Genomic DNA, 14,667 nt, shown 5'->3' with positions numbered 1-14,667 from the left:
CACCCGCAGCTTGGCCGCTGTCCTGCCCCAACTGCCCTGTCTCCCTCCACCTCTCTGTCCCTTCGGAGCTGTCCCCTCCCTCACAGCCCTCACTGCTTGCAGCATCTCACACACACCCCCCCGGCACCTCAGGCACTGCCAGCCCTCTCCCTGCCCTCAACGCCCATACCTGCATCCAGATTTCACTGCTCCAGACCATGCACTGCCAGCGATTCATGACGCAATGGAATTTCTTCGTGCTAGCCTTCCAGTCTTTCCAGGAAAGCAGGTGGTGTACCTCCATTTCTGCTTTTGAACTGCCTATTTTTCCTTTGTCAAACTACTCTTGTTTAATATCTCCATTTGTTAGCAATGTGCTTTCTCTGTTCTTGTTTTAGTGGGTGTTTTTTACAAAGCTCAGCACTGTAAGGCCCAAACCCAGCGATATGAGATGTCACTGATAATTCCTTCTCCTCGACAAACATTCTCCACACTTGTGTGCACCTACAGGGCATAAGTGGTTTAATGTGATGGTTTAGCACACAGACATATCGATATGCATACCTGACACTTCTCTGTGTTGGACCTTATAGGTGTCTCGAAATGTCAGAGTTGTGTTTTCCCTACAGTTCTTTGGTTTGAATATCTCCTGTGAAAATCAGTGTTCTTTTGTAGTCCATCCCTCATGAGCAGGCCAAACCCATCAGAAACAATCTCATCCCTTTCCAGGCCATGACACAGGGGCAGGAATCCTTTTCTTTTGTTATTCCGTATTATTTGTTTTTCATCTGCCCTGATGGCTGCAGAACTGCTTCCAACTGCAATCTCATATCCCCTTTTCTTTGCATTTCTGGGCACCACATTTCTGGGAGACAATAAGTGAGGCATGGAGCCCTGGAACCATGGAATCACAAAATGGTTTGGGTTGGAAGGGACCTTAAAGCTGATCCAGTTCCACCCCCTGTCATGGGCAGAGATACCTTCCACTACCCCAGGTTGCTTGGAGCCCCATCCAGCCTGGCCTTGGACACTTCCAGGGATGGGGCAGCCACAGCTTCTCTGGGAAACTGTGCCAGGGCCTCACCACCCTTACAGGAAAGAATTTTTTCGCAATATCCCATCTAAACCCAATCTCTTTCGGTTTGAAGCCGTCCCCCTCGTCCTGTCACTACACGCCCTTGTCCCAGGGGAAGCCTGCCGTGCCCCGCTGGTTACTGAGGCAGAATCTGTGCTCTGCCTGAGGGAATGGGTGTTTCTGCCCCAAACCGCTCAGAGCGAGACCCCTCTGGGGCCACAATTCCCTGACTCCGACCCCCCGCTCCCGTCCCGGGGTATCACCGAGCCCGGCCCCGCGCACTACAGCTCCCGGCGTGCCCCGCGCCGACCCACACAGACTTGCAGGCGCTACCTGCGCGAGGCACGCTGGGAGCTGTAGTACCGAACCTTGGGCATACGTCACGTCCGACCGGCTCTTCCGGGAGGGCATTCCCCGTCCTCGCGAGCCGGGCAGCTTTCAAACCGTCCAATCAGAAGGCTGCTTTGGCTCGAACTGGCCAATGGCAGGGCGCGGCCGCGGGAAATTTAAATGCCGCGTGGGGCGGCCGTGGGCAGTGGCAGCGTGCGGCAGCAGCGGAGCGACCGGCGGCGGCTCCGGCCGAGGTGCGGGGGCTGGGACTGGGGTGGTGGGGACGCGGACCCTGCGCTGCCCTTTTGGAAAGAGCCGTGCTCTGCCTGCAGTCCTGCCGGGGCCTCTCTCGGGAGCCTCCCGCGTCTCCGCTGTCTGCACTGGGGCTGGCAGAGCTGGTGTATCCCAGCGCGGGTTGTCGCTCCGGCGGGGCTGTGGCCGAAGCGAAGCCGGTTCTTATTCTGGGGGTGGCCGAGGTGCAGGGGTTTTCTTCGTTAGCCGTGTAGCCGTTGTTATCTGCTGCTGGCTACACCCGCTCTGCAAACGTTCCTCGGGATCCTTCCTATTGCGAGAGCTCGCTGTTCTCGTCCAAAAAGGTCGGGGTGGGGCTGGGTGGGATCCTGTGCAGCAGAGGTACGTGATAGTGAAAATAGTATTTAACAGTGTGTGTGTGTTGTCTGTGGAAAGGAGAATCTATGTTGCTCCTGAAAATAATAACTAATAGTATTTGGTTTAAAGTGCCTTAAAATCGTGTGAGTGTGTCTTCTGCTGTTGTGTTGATGCTAGAGCTTGTTGTAACATCTGGCTCTTTAAAGAGACAGCGATTGATCAAGTCAGATGTTGTTATAGTATTAATACAATCAAGTGCCTCTTATTCTTGAGTATGGATCCAATTTTTAAAATTTAGCTTTTGTGGAGTAAACTTGCCTTTACCCTGTTTTCAGGCTTGTTTTTATCTGTCCCGCTCGAAACTCTTAACAAGCAAGATGTCTACTAATGAGAATGCCAATACACCGTCAGCTCGACTGAACAGATTCAAGAACAAAGGGAAGGACAGCACGGTGAGTACACTGGTGCAATTAGTATTTTAGCCGTTGTCTCTTTAAATCTAAGTTTTGAAAGCCAAGAACTTACTCTGAGAGTTTTTCCTTAGGAGATGAGAAGGCGGCGCATTGAAGTCAATGTGGAGCTGAGGAAAGCTAAGAAAGATGACCAGATGCTTAAAAGAAGAAATGTGAGCACTTTACCAGACGATGCTACTTCTCCCCTTCAGGAAAACAAAGGCAACCAGGTAAGTGGGTACTCAGAATAGACACATGATGAGGACATCTAAGGTCCTGCAGCCAGGCCAGCATGAGCCCCTTCTTGAGGGCAGGACAGCACTACTACATCTGCATTATCAGCTCAGGCCTGTGTTATCACCTCTAATGGAAAGCACTCTTACACGCAGCTGGGAATGCCTTAAGATTTAGCTTTCATATTTTTCAGATTCTGTGCAGCTTTAGTGTAACTCTGAGCTTCATATTAAGTGTTAGTGAGTACTCTTGGTAGGCAGACAAAACAATCCTTTTCCAGCTTGGCCAAGGACAACTGTTTCAACCTCCAGGCCCAAAAATTATAAACAATGGAGAAAAGTTAAGAGGATGGAACTTTGTAATCTAAAGCTATAATTGGACAATTAACTCCAATATGCAAATGGACCAAAATTTAGGAAAGTCTCAGACCTTGTACTGCCCAAGATGTATCCATTGAGGCCTTTTAATAAATACCTACTTTATTCTTTAACTCTGTCTGGCCTCTGTTCCAAGTCAGCCTTCTCAAGGCATCACTGGCTGCAGCTACATTTTAAGCCTAGCATAACTGGTATGAAGCACTTGGTTAAAAAAGCTTTCAGCAGTTCAGATAGCTGCAGATGAAGCTGTAGCTGCTGAGGTTTTGAAATCTCTCATGGTGCTGGTACTAAGGGCAGTGGCTGTAAATTGGGGCCTATTCATGGTATTGTGTAAGAGCTCTCTGTGGTCAGGAATACCCAACAGTCCCGGTGAAGCACTCATGTAATGTTTTCTTGTACAGGTTTTGGCACACTGGTCAGTTGAAGAAATAGTCAAAGGAGTTAATAGTAATAATATGGAGCTTCAGCTACAGGCTACTCAAGCTGCCAGGTAAGCACTTCAGAGGAAACCAACTCAGCTGTGCAAGCCAATAACTAGGCAAGGTGAGAGAATTGACTTATGAGCCGGAGTGGCTGCTTGGGTCTTTCTTATCAGGCAGTATTTCAACAAACAGCATCTCATATACCATGTTGAGGTACACATAACTTAGGCATAGTTTTATTTAAACCATTTGGCTTTTGAATATTTAAAGTGCCTGAATATTTTAGTAGGAAGAAGTAATTTGCTCTAGTGGTGGCAAATTTAATAGTAGTCACCTTAGATTTGAAGGAGTAATTATAGTAAACCCTTTATTTACTTTTATTTACCAAAGTAAAGAACCTTTTAAACTGTATTAACACTTAGGTCTGATATGTATGAGGTGTGGCAATCCACCTTAGAATAATGTGAACAGTAAGATGACTGGGGTTTGAAGTCTGCCAAGTTTGTTTCTTCTTCCAAATCTAAAATATCCTTTATTAAGCTTACATATTGCTGCAGTGCTGCTTCTGGCAGTCACTCACCTCTCTCTGCTGAGAAGCCTCTAGCAGTTCAGATGTGTAATGACTCCTGCAGGTCTGCTTTACTTCAGAGTCTGAACAGAACCTCTCCCATAGTGAAGACATGCCAAACCCAGCATTAACAGAGGCCTAGGAAGCCAGTGTTCAGCTTGTCTGCATTTCTCTTTCATGCTGTGTTGTGTTGCCTTCTCTGCATGTTAAGACTATGCTAAACTTTTTACATATGGTGCTTTTAAGACTTTAATTTGTTGTTCAGATGTCTGCAGACAAAAATAATGCTTCCTGTTTGCCTTCCTCCTTAGGAAACTCCTCTCAAGAGAGAAGCAGCCCCCAATAGACAACATCATTCGGGCTGGTTTGATTCCCAAGTTCGTCTCGTTCCTGGGCAGAGCAGACTGCAGCCCCATCCAGTTTGAATCTGCCTGGGCACTCACCAACATCGCCTCTGGCACGTCAGAGCAAACCAGGGCAGTGGTGGATGGAGGGGCAATTCCAGCCTTCATTTCCCTGCTGGCCTCTCCACACACTCACATCAGTGAGCAGGCTGTGTGGGCCTTGGGGAATATTGCAGGTATGTCCCTATGCTGCACAGCTCTAATTATCCTCCTGGTAGGAAGTGGGGTTGGGCTCTTTCACCAGGCAGCAAATGACAGAACCAGAGGACAGTCTCAAGCTGCACCAAGGGAAATTTAGGTTAGTTATTAGGAAAAAGTTTTTTACAGGAAGTTTGGTAATGGTCTGCCTGGGGAGGTGGTGGAGTCACCATCCCTGGATGCATTTAAAAAAAGACTGGATATGGCACTGGGTGTCAGGGTTGAGTTGAGGTATTAGGGCATGGGTTGGACTTGACCTTTAAGGTCTCTTCCAACCTTGTGATTCTGTGAAATCTGGAATTCAGACCTGTGTCCTTGTCTGAGGTGGGAGGCCATCACTCTGACATCACTCCTGCTGTGCCATGCCCTGTGCTGAGCTGCTTGGGAGCTCTGCCCCGGTGGCTTTCCAGTCATGACATGCCCTGCATTGCAGAGCAAGCTGCAGGAAACTTTGAGAGCTCATGCAATGCCTGGCCCAGCCTGTGGGTTGTGTTGTGGGCACTGCTTCCAGACTTCAGCTTTGATGGATCTCTAATCATGCTACAACACAAACCTTTTTCAGACATTGCAGTGTTTTTGTGACTCAGCAATGAGCTCTGCTCTGTGTGTTGACTGAAAGGGGGAAGGCAGGAAGCAGTGACTCAAATAATTATGTATGTGATGGCCAATATTCCTTGCTTGCTGATAAGTGTTGGTACACTGAAGTTTCTCATGCTTCCCTCAGGATTACTTGATCAGCCAGTGTTGGACCCAGTCTTTAAAAATTGGTCAAAATAAATAATATAAATATTGTACCTACTGTATTATGGTTTCCAATGGATGTGCCCTAGAGAACAGTGAATCTTCACACAAAGAATGTTATCTTGTTTAAAAGCCTTGTTTGATTGGGGTTTTCTTCAAGTTTGTCCTTAGACTTTTAAAATCAACTATAAGGTATTTACTATACCCTGGAATTGAATTCTCAGTCAAACTCTGACATGCCATCAGCCTTATTCTGCAGCACCCAATCATTCAGCTGATGATTATAATGCATTTCAAGTCCCATATTGTGGGGGAAGCTCTGTTCTAGTGTAGGGCATAAAGTTGTCTCCAAAGAAACATGCAAGACCCTGCATGGTTATGAACTATACAGCTTTAGGAAAAGCTGCATAGAAAACCCTCTGCATTACCTCCTCTTCTAACACAAGAGGTGAAGCTCAGTGGCTTGATTGAACATGCTTGTCATGTGACTGAACCATGGCAGGAGTCCTTTTGTCCTCTCATTCCTTCTGATTTTATCCAGCCTTTCTTAAGGACTAGAACAATTAATCCTCTAACACACAGTGGTTCTGTGTACACATATTCCTTTTTTTCTGGTCTTCACCTGTTTTTTTTTCTTGTTTCTTTCCAGGGGATGGTTCTGCCTACAGAGACCTGGTTATTAAATATGGTGCAATCGAGCCACTGCTGAGTCTCCTTGCTGTTCCTGACCTCTCTTCCCTGGCTGTAAGTGTGCAGAGTGATTCAAGTTACAATTACTGAGTAGACCCTAGCTGAATTATTGCTAACCATTTATTCTTTGTTATTAACCATTACTCTCCATGATTAACACTGCAGTCTGGATATTTACGCAATGTTACGTGGACCCTCTCAAACCTGTGTCGCAATAAGAATCCTGCGCCTCCCCTCGAAGCCATCCAGCAGATCCTTCCAACCCTGGTGCGGCTCCTGCACCACAATGACCCTGAGGTGTTGGCAGACACATGCTGGGCAATTTCCTACCTCACAGACGGTTCCAACGACAGGATAGAAGTTGTTGTGAAAACTGGATTGGTGCCACAACTTGTGAGACTCCTGGGATGTAGTGAACTGCCAATAATGGTAAGGGATTGGATATGCAGGCTGCTGTGCAGCCCTAGCCATGGTTCAAATCAAGCAAGTTAAGGACAGTAGTGTCCATGGAACTGAATGGCTCCTTTCATACATGAGTCAGGTGCCTGTTCTAATTTTTGTGAAGTGAGACATCAGTTTCTCTCCTGCCTGGGTGCTGTCCTACATGAGACAGGCAGCAGCAGCAGCAGCTTATTGAGCTGCTTTATATAATCATTGAATTTACTTCACAGGCCAGCACAACAATCGACATTCACTAAAGCTTGCCTTTCAATTGCTGTTTTAGATCCAAATTCTAGGGACAGTGTTCACAAGTGTGCTCTGTACACACTATAATTAGAGCATAATAAAACTGCATTGGTGTTTAGCAGGTAGTTTCCCTAAGCTCTGTCATGGGTGGTTGTTTGCAGCCTGACCTTGGAAGGTGTGCAGTCTGTGCATGCAGACATGAGTGTCTGCCTGTGGAATGCTAACAAGGAGCACAAACCCCAATTGTACATAGCAGGTCATGCTGTTAACTGGGAAGGTTAGAGTGGGTGGCCATCAGGTATGGCTGTGTTTGCTATAATCCAATCTGGTTTTGAACAACTTTCCTGAGTATTCCATTCATCTTTGTTTCAGACTCCTTCACTAAGAGCCATAGGAAACATTGTCACTGGTACTGATGAGCAGACACAGGTTGTTATTGACTCAGGAGCTCTGGCTGTCTTTCCAAGTCTCCTTTCTCATCATAAAAACAACATTCAGAAAGAAGCAGCCTGGACAATGTCCAACATCACTGCTGGGCGTCAGGATCAGATCCAGCGAGTTGTAGACCACGGTCTCGTGCCTTATCTCATTGGTGTTCTGAGGAAGGTAAACAAAGCCTATATTTACAATATTGAGCCTTTTCCTATTACTTCTCTGTGTTCAAACACTCTGCTTTTACCTTCACAGGGGGATTTCAAATCTCAGAAGGAAGCTGTGTGGGCTGTGACAAACTACACAAGTGGTGGAACAATTGACCAGATAGTGTACCTTGTTCAGGCTGGTGTTCTTGAACCCCTGCTGAATCTTCTCTCAACTAAAGACAGCAAAACTGTGCTCGTTATCCTGGATGCAGTTTCCAACATCTTCTTGGTATGTGGATGCAGTTACACTTGATTATTATCCATGTTGTTGCTAATGGCTCTCCAGTAGCTGCTGCTGTATATCTTTCCAGAGGTAATTCCACACTTTCCTGTTGCAGGCTGCTGAGAAGATTAATGAGACTGAAAAGCTTTGCCTCATGATTGAGGAGTGTGGTGGTCTAGACAGAATTGAAGCTCTCCAGTCACATGAAAATGAACAAGTGTACAGAGCCTCATCCACCATCATTGAGAAATATTTCTCAGCAGAAGTAAGTGGCTTCAGGAGTCTCTTCCACTTGTATTTTCTATTCCAGTACTGACTACTAGATTCAAATGCTACTGCTATTCCAACCTTCTTTTCTTTCCTTCTAGGAAGAGGAAGACCAAAATGTTGTACCAGACTCCACTGCTGACAGCTACACTTTCCAAATCCAGGACAGTACCCCAAATTCTTTCAACTTCTAGGTCTTGCATATACTGCAACCACCTACAAGTGGTTTAGCACACAAATGACTGCCACCTCTTTGTCTTAATAGTTCCTCTTGCCTTTACTGGATTTTCTGTGTTCTGTAGCACTTTGTCCAACTGAAACATACTTGAACAGTTCAAACTCTATATGTATCTGTGAATTTTTAAATGTAAACCTCATTCTTTGAGATATACTTGTAAATACTTCCTGTTTCTGTCCTTGTCTGGGAAAAGAGAGCATGTGAGCAATTCAGGCCTCTCACAAAGCATTGAGCCACTGCTCTGCAGGCCTCCCTCTTACCTTCTACACGACCTGTTGCAGTGATAAATACACTGAACAGGCTTTTAAGGAAGACTTACTTGAAGTTCAATAAAGTGTTGTCAGTACATCAAATTGAACTGTGTCACTTGCTCTCTTAAAAGCTGACTGGTGGGGTAAGTAAAATTTAGACAAAAATAGTTAATGGCATGAATGCAGGTGCAAACCATGAGAGATTCAATGTTGAAGATTGTGCATTTAAAGCAGCTTGGTCACCCCAAGCTCTGATTTCTGTATACAGCAGCCTTCCATTACAGGACCAAAGAACTGCTGCTTCTTTCCAGGTATTCCTATAGAAATCTGATTCATCTTGCCCTGTGTGTGCATAGCTGAGCTAAACTAGCTTCAGCCTCTTGGAGAAATATTTAAAGACTAGTAGTGCTACTTAAGTAAGTAGTAGTTTGGAGGAGAGGTAAGTACAGCAGTTAACCAGTTCCATACATGTTCAGGAACCCTTTTGACAGAGCTTAGGAAATGCTTTAAAGGAGTTGCCTGCCTGAGAGCAAAAATGAAGGCTTTGCCTTGGAATCAGCTGTCCCTTCATTTCTGAAGTCATTACTTACAGGAACCCATTTTGTCCCTCAAAGGGGTTGTGCAGGATGGGGTTTGCAGGGGGAAGAGTATTGCATGGAGGAAGAACTGGAGTTCTGTTTTCCAGCTTTTTTGGAAAAGCTTGGATTGAGCTATTAAACTTAAGCCTCCCAGGAGTCAAATGTGCTGGAATAACAATGTTGTCTCAGCTTACTGAGTGTCTCTAGCTCCAATGATGGTGTAGGAGAGGTCACAGTTCAGGGCTAGATGTTTCATAAACATGACTTAACTGGACCCACAGCAGGTCATTTTTATTAATAAAAGGTAGGGGGAAGAATTCTGATATGTAGGCAGTTCTTCCAGAGTTCCCATTGGCTTTCCTTCCACCTTAATGGGTGGAGGGGAATAAAAAACTCAAATACAAAACAAAAAAAAAGCCCTTTATTCTGCTAGGTGAACCTGATAGAATCTGGTATTGTCTCCTGTATTAGTCACCTTTTGTATGCTTCCAAGTTTATTTTGAAATGCAGATGTGTAGAAAAGTGGATTTGGGTGTAACTCTTTGGCAATCCACAGAAGATCAGGTGTGCTTCATGAAGAATTCACTCTTGTGTGCTGCTAACAAAGATCTCTTTAAGTCTGTTATTGCTAATGTAGATGATGTCACTCTTGTTTTCATTAGCGTGGGGCAGCTCTGCTGCTCCCTATCCCACACTTGCTGGCAAATGTTTCCCTCCCTGGCTGGAGGCTGGTGATGAGCTCCAGCCCTGGGACCTCTCTGGAGCTTGGCTATTGCTGGATTGTGATAAAGTTACAAAGGGCAACAGATAATTTGTTTATATCTCCAGTTCTATACATCTTGTTAGCAACAATCCCGTGTTGTGCAGAGCAATCTCTGTGAGTCACTGCCATAGTGATTGTCCTGCTGGGCCAATGGAGCTGTGGCAGTTCCTGCATCCAGCTCAGAAGGTGGTCCTGGTGCCACATTACTGTCACTGATGTACCAGCAGGGGTTGCAGATTCTACCTGTCACAAAGCAGACTGGCTTGTAAAAACCACACCATCCTGAACTGCTTCATGAGGACCTTCATACTTTGGCCTGCACCACTTTAACTGTTTTTCTTTACCTCCAAAAGAGCTGTAGCAGGTACTAAACCTTTCTGTGAGTGTCTCTAAGGAGGCTGAACTGTGCCTGTGCTCTGTTTCCAGCCCTGCCTGCCCCTGGGCTGGAGGCTGAGGCTGCAGGTGGCACCCAGGGCCCATGGAGAACAGTGCCACCAACGGTCCCACAGCTCCCCTGGGACAGAATCTGGTGTTGTCATACCTGTGCCTGGGGGAAAGGCCCAGCCTTGCAATGCTGGAGCTCTTCTGGGGGAAAAGCAACCAAACAGGGCATTGGTGTACCTGCAGTGAGACCTCTTTGTCCTTTGCTCTACTGTCCAACCTCCACCCTTGACCTAAAAGCATCAGTTAGAAAAGAATGGTTTTCTATGTAACTGTAGAGAACTGAAAGAGTTAACCTTTGTGGTGGTGTTCACAGGGGTCCCAGGATCAGGGAAGAGATGAGAATGTTGACTCCATGTTTCAGAATGCTGATTTATTATTTTATGATCTATATTATATTAAAACTATACTAAAAGAATAGATGAAAGGATTTCAGCAGAAGGCTAGCTAAGAATAGAAAAAGAATGATAGCAAAGGCTTGTGACTGACCGAGACAGTCTGGACAGCTGGGCTGTGATTGGCCATTAATTAGAAACAACCACATGAGACTAATTACAGATCCACCTGTTGCATTCCACAGCAGCAGATAACCATTGTTTACATGTTCTTCCTGAAGCCTCTCAGCTTCTCAGGAGAAAAAATCCTAAGGAAAGGATTTTTCCTAGACCGTGTCTGTGCCAAACCTCTACGAAAGCAGTGATGCGAAGCTGTAATGAAGGAGCGGTTCCTTCCCGGGTTCGCTGTCTCGGGGTTTGCAGGCAGAGCCCGGGGAGCCGCGGGGTTGGTGCCGCTGCAGGGCAGCGCGCGGCCGGCAGAGGGCGCTGCCCGAGGCGGGATGAGCCCGGCGGGAGCGCTCAGCTGGGATCTGCTCCATTTCCCAATAAAAACCAGCGAGCTCCTGCTCCGGGCAGTTACACAGAGCGTCCGTGCGCTGACTCACCAGGGTTTAGCCAGGTTAAATATCAAATATAAGATATAAGCTTTTAAAAGCCCCTTTAAAATCAAAGTACTGTTACGTCAAAACGCAACTCCTTTAATTGCTCTTTAGCATATGCAAGTAATTTGGCTTTTGTTTCTCTGTATATAGTAAATGCAGAACACTTGTTCAATTGTGTTCTCTCGGTTTCTTTTTTTCTGAATTGTTTCAGATTTATCCAATATATTGAGTTAATAATAGAACACTGCAAGATCTTTAGATGCCTGACAGCTCAGTGGCTTAATAATTAACTTTCTGGAGCCAGAGACTGTTTTTATCCAAGAAAAATGTGTTCAGCCTATCCACCAGTGAGTCCTGTTGGCAGCGTGTATTTCCACAAACAACAATCTACAATGATCATGAGTAAGTGACTGGGGTGAGTCACTCCTTATTCTAAGAAAATGCAAACTATTTCTGAGGTTAGGATCACAGTCACCCATGAGGATACATCTCTGGCTTCAAAAAAGTGGTAGGAGCAAAAAGGAAGAGGAGAATTGTTATTGCTCCTGGTTTTTAATTTGTTGGGTTTGGTTTTTTTGGGGGGGATTTTTTTTGTGCACGGCCCAGTCAGATTTAAGAGCTTGTCCTCTTTATGTATCAAATGCCTCATTCAGGACAAGGGCTGGAATCAATGTCTGGTGGCCTGTGTGTCAGTCTGCCAACTCCTCTGTGCTGAGAGCAACAATAACAGACCCCTGCTGACATCAACTGGCTTGGAATGCAGTTGTTGCTAATGCTATTTTATCTGTGGAGTGATGGCAAGATTGCAGTCTGAGATCTCAGCAAACGTAACTGCCTCTGAAATTCTGATGGCAGCAGATGCTGCCTGGCTGATTGTTCCATTTGCTGTTCCCCAAGGTGCCAGGCTCTGCAAGGAGAGCTGGGGCTTTGCAGGCATGCAGTTCTGTTCACTATCCCCTGCAGGAAAAACAGCTTAAACTGTGGGAAAGCTAGGAATGGTTTAATCAGTAGAAATCTATTTTTTCTTTTCCTGTGAATTAGACTGAACTATTCTCTGAAGCAAAGCTGCTTCCTGCTACTCTATCCAGAATGATTTAAATTGCACAGAACCACAGTGGTGTATCAGCAGCAAGAAGCAGCTGTGGTTCTGCAGAAAAAGGAATTCACTACCCAACAATATTTCACAGATCTCTTCTGTTTCTAAATCTATTTTACAGCAGAGCAAACTGAGACACAAAAAAGTTATCCACAGACATTCAGAAAGCTGCTGGCAGAATTCACCTGGAGCCTGGGAATCCTGATGTCTGTCCCTGTAGTTAACCCATGGCACCTCTGGTCACTGTTCTCCTTTTGCTGAATATGGGATTATCCCAGGAGTAGGGAAGCTCTGTTGTGATAAGGTATGATGCAGATTTAAGTACAGGTCTAGACTTCGGAATGTGTGTAAATTCGGGAAGAGGCACTGTTAGTCAAAACAGGGGTAATTAATGAAGGTTAATTGTGTTTAGTTATATTTGACCCAAAGAGGAAAATGTTAGGACTTTCACTTAAAACCTAACAGGAAACACATTAACCCTTTGGCCTTCAGAGGAACATTAGGAAAAAAGGCAAAGAGGGAATTAGGGTGGGAGGGGTACACCCCCTGAAACTGGAAATTTCAGGAAAATCCATTCTCAAGAACATTCCCACTCCAAGCGTGCAGAGCTGTCCCTTGTGTTTGTAGAACACTTTCTTCTCTCTGATCCAGGCAATGGCACAGACATGAGGCAGGCAGAAACTCGGCCTGTGGACAGCTGAGGGAGAATTGATTTGCTGTGAGTTTTGTAGCACTTCCTATGGATGAAGGGTCACTGGATTGCAGTCCTGCTCCTGACTGCAGAGCTCTGGCTGCCTCAGACTGGCTCCAGGAAATGGATCCTCTTCCACAGCAGCCAGGAGAGTCCTGGAGGTTTCAGGAGATTTCGAGAGATTTTGTGGAAGACCCGTGGCCCCTCTGCAGGCTGCAGTTCACCCACTGCCCTGGGAGTGCCGTCAGTGGGAGGGAAGTGACATTGGCATTTAAAGGGACCAGGAGGGGAGAGAAAAAATAAAGCAGGATGGAGAAAAATCCTCTTAGTTCTTACCAAGCACAACTTGCTTGACCACGTTAAAGTGTTGTGCTGATCATTTGAATAAAACAATGGGCCAGCTCCAGAAGTGATGTGTAAATCATGTACCAGGAACAGAGTTTCAATTGACTGACATGCTGGAAGCAAAATCAATGGCACTGACTTCACTGTGGGGGAGTTTGGATCACAACTACACTGCCTCTTTTGTTGAGCTTGTAATGAGGAATCATTCTCCTTTATTTCATATCTTTCTCAATCTGCATTGCAATGTGAAATGAAAATCATGGGGTCATTTTTTGAAGGTCTTTTTTTTAAATATATATAGAAATCACGGGGTCATGCACGCATTTCTATATTAATATATATAAAATAATGGAAAGCTGCCTAATTCTTTCTCTGTAACAGATTGCTTTGTGTGCAGCTTCACAGTGGTAAAATAGCTGTACCACCAGGAGTATTAATAATGCTCTGTGGGCATATGGAAGATTGGAGGTACAAAGTTATCAGAAAATCCTCAGTAATCTCCAAAGCACATTTCCACCATCCCAATCACTTCATTTTTACCCACTATATGAAACAGATGTAAAAATAGCTCTTTCATCAGTGGATTGCTACACATATTTGGGCTGCAGAGGCTCAGTTCTGTTCAAAGCAATGCTGTGAAATCATGTGCAGAATCTGCTGTTAATCAGAAGCAGCAATTTAATGTTACGTATCCATCTCTCCTCCCACCTCCAGGTCCCCTTCCCAATTCTGAGCAGGAAACGACACTTGGATGGAGCTCAGCACACTGAATTTCTGGATAGACTCTCTAGGAATGAGGAGGGACTTGAATTCTCTCCATATGTCATTTCCTTTCCCCTAATGGCTAAAAAAACCCATTGCTGCAGTTCATATAACATATAAGAGAGAGAACATTACCAATCTGGGGAAACAAGGGCAGGGGGATGGGGCAGGCAGGACAGCCACATTCCACTTCTGAAGAACTGCTTTGCAAACTTGACTTGAATGGAGCAGGAATTTTTCATCTGTGTACAAATACTGTTTTATGTAGTTCCTTAAACTGGAGCTATTACCCCATCTGTACTTAAGTGTATATCAACACCTGCAGTCTGGGGCCAGACAGGGATTAGGGAAGGAAAATGTAAGCAGAGGGGGAGTGGAACAACTCTGCAAGATGTAAACTAACTCAGAAAGACAAAACAGAGGGGATTGAGGGAGACTGACAATGGGGACCTAATAATTTTTAATAAATCCAATTTTAATAGCAAATGATCCTAGAAATTACTTAAGAAAAATCAGAGTAGCCCACTCCTGCAGCTTTTGTGCAAACTGTCTTTAAAAACTTTTCTGTTCAGTACAAGCAAGAGCTCATGCAGATATCCTACCCTGCTGCAGGACACAAAATTTGATCTGCTGTATTGCACAGTGGACTTGCAGCTGTCAACAGAATT

General features: G+C 45.3%; 1 protein-coding gene across 1 annotated transcript; it reads left to right on the top strand.

The window, feature by feature from the left end:
- The first annotated feature begins 1,566 nt into the window (after positions 1 to 1,566).
- Positions 1,567 to 8,459, top strand: KPNA2 (karyopherin subunit alpha 2). Its single transcript, XM_071451212.1, has 11 exons — positions 1,567 to 1,638; positions 2,329 to 2,445; positions 2,538 to 2,675; positions 3,458 to 3,546; positions 4,358 to 4,626; positions 6,039 to 6,133; positions 6,245 to 6,508; positions 7,139 to 7,372; positions 7,454 to 7,636; positions 7,746 to 7,895; positions 7,999 to 8,459. The coding sequence occupies exons 2-11, from the start codon at positions 2,371 to 2,373 to the stop codon at positions 8,089 to 8,091; spliced, it is 1,590 nt and encodes a 529-aa protein (XP_071307313.1). The 5' UTR covers positions 1,567 to 1,638; positions 2,329 to 2,370; the 3' UTR covers positions 8,092 to 8,459.
- The last annotated feature ends 6,208 nt before the right edge of the window (positions 8,460 to 14,667 follow it).

The sequence above is a fragment of the Agelaius tricolor genome, unplaced genomic scaffold (assembly GCF_023055355.1).
Source record: "Agelaius tricolor isolate 1412-34295 unplaced genomic scaffold, bAgeTri1.0.p SCAF_32, whole genome shotgun sequence".
Taxonomy (NCBI): Eukaryota; Metazoa; Chordata; class Aves; order Passeriformes; family Icteridae; genus Agelaius; species Agelaius tricolor.
This window is presented reverse-complemented; position numbering and strand designations above follow the sequence as displayed.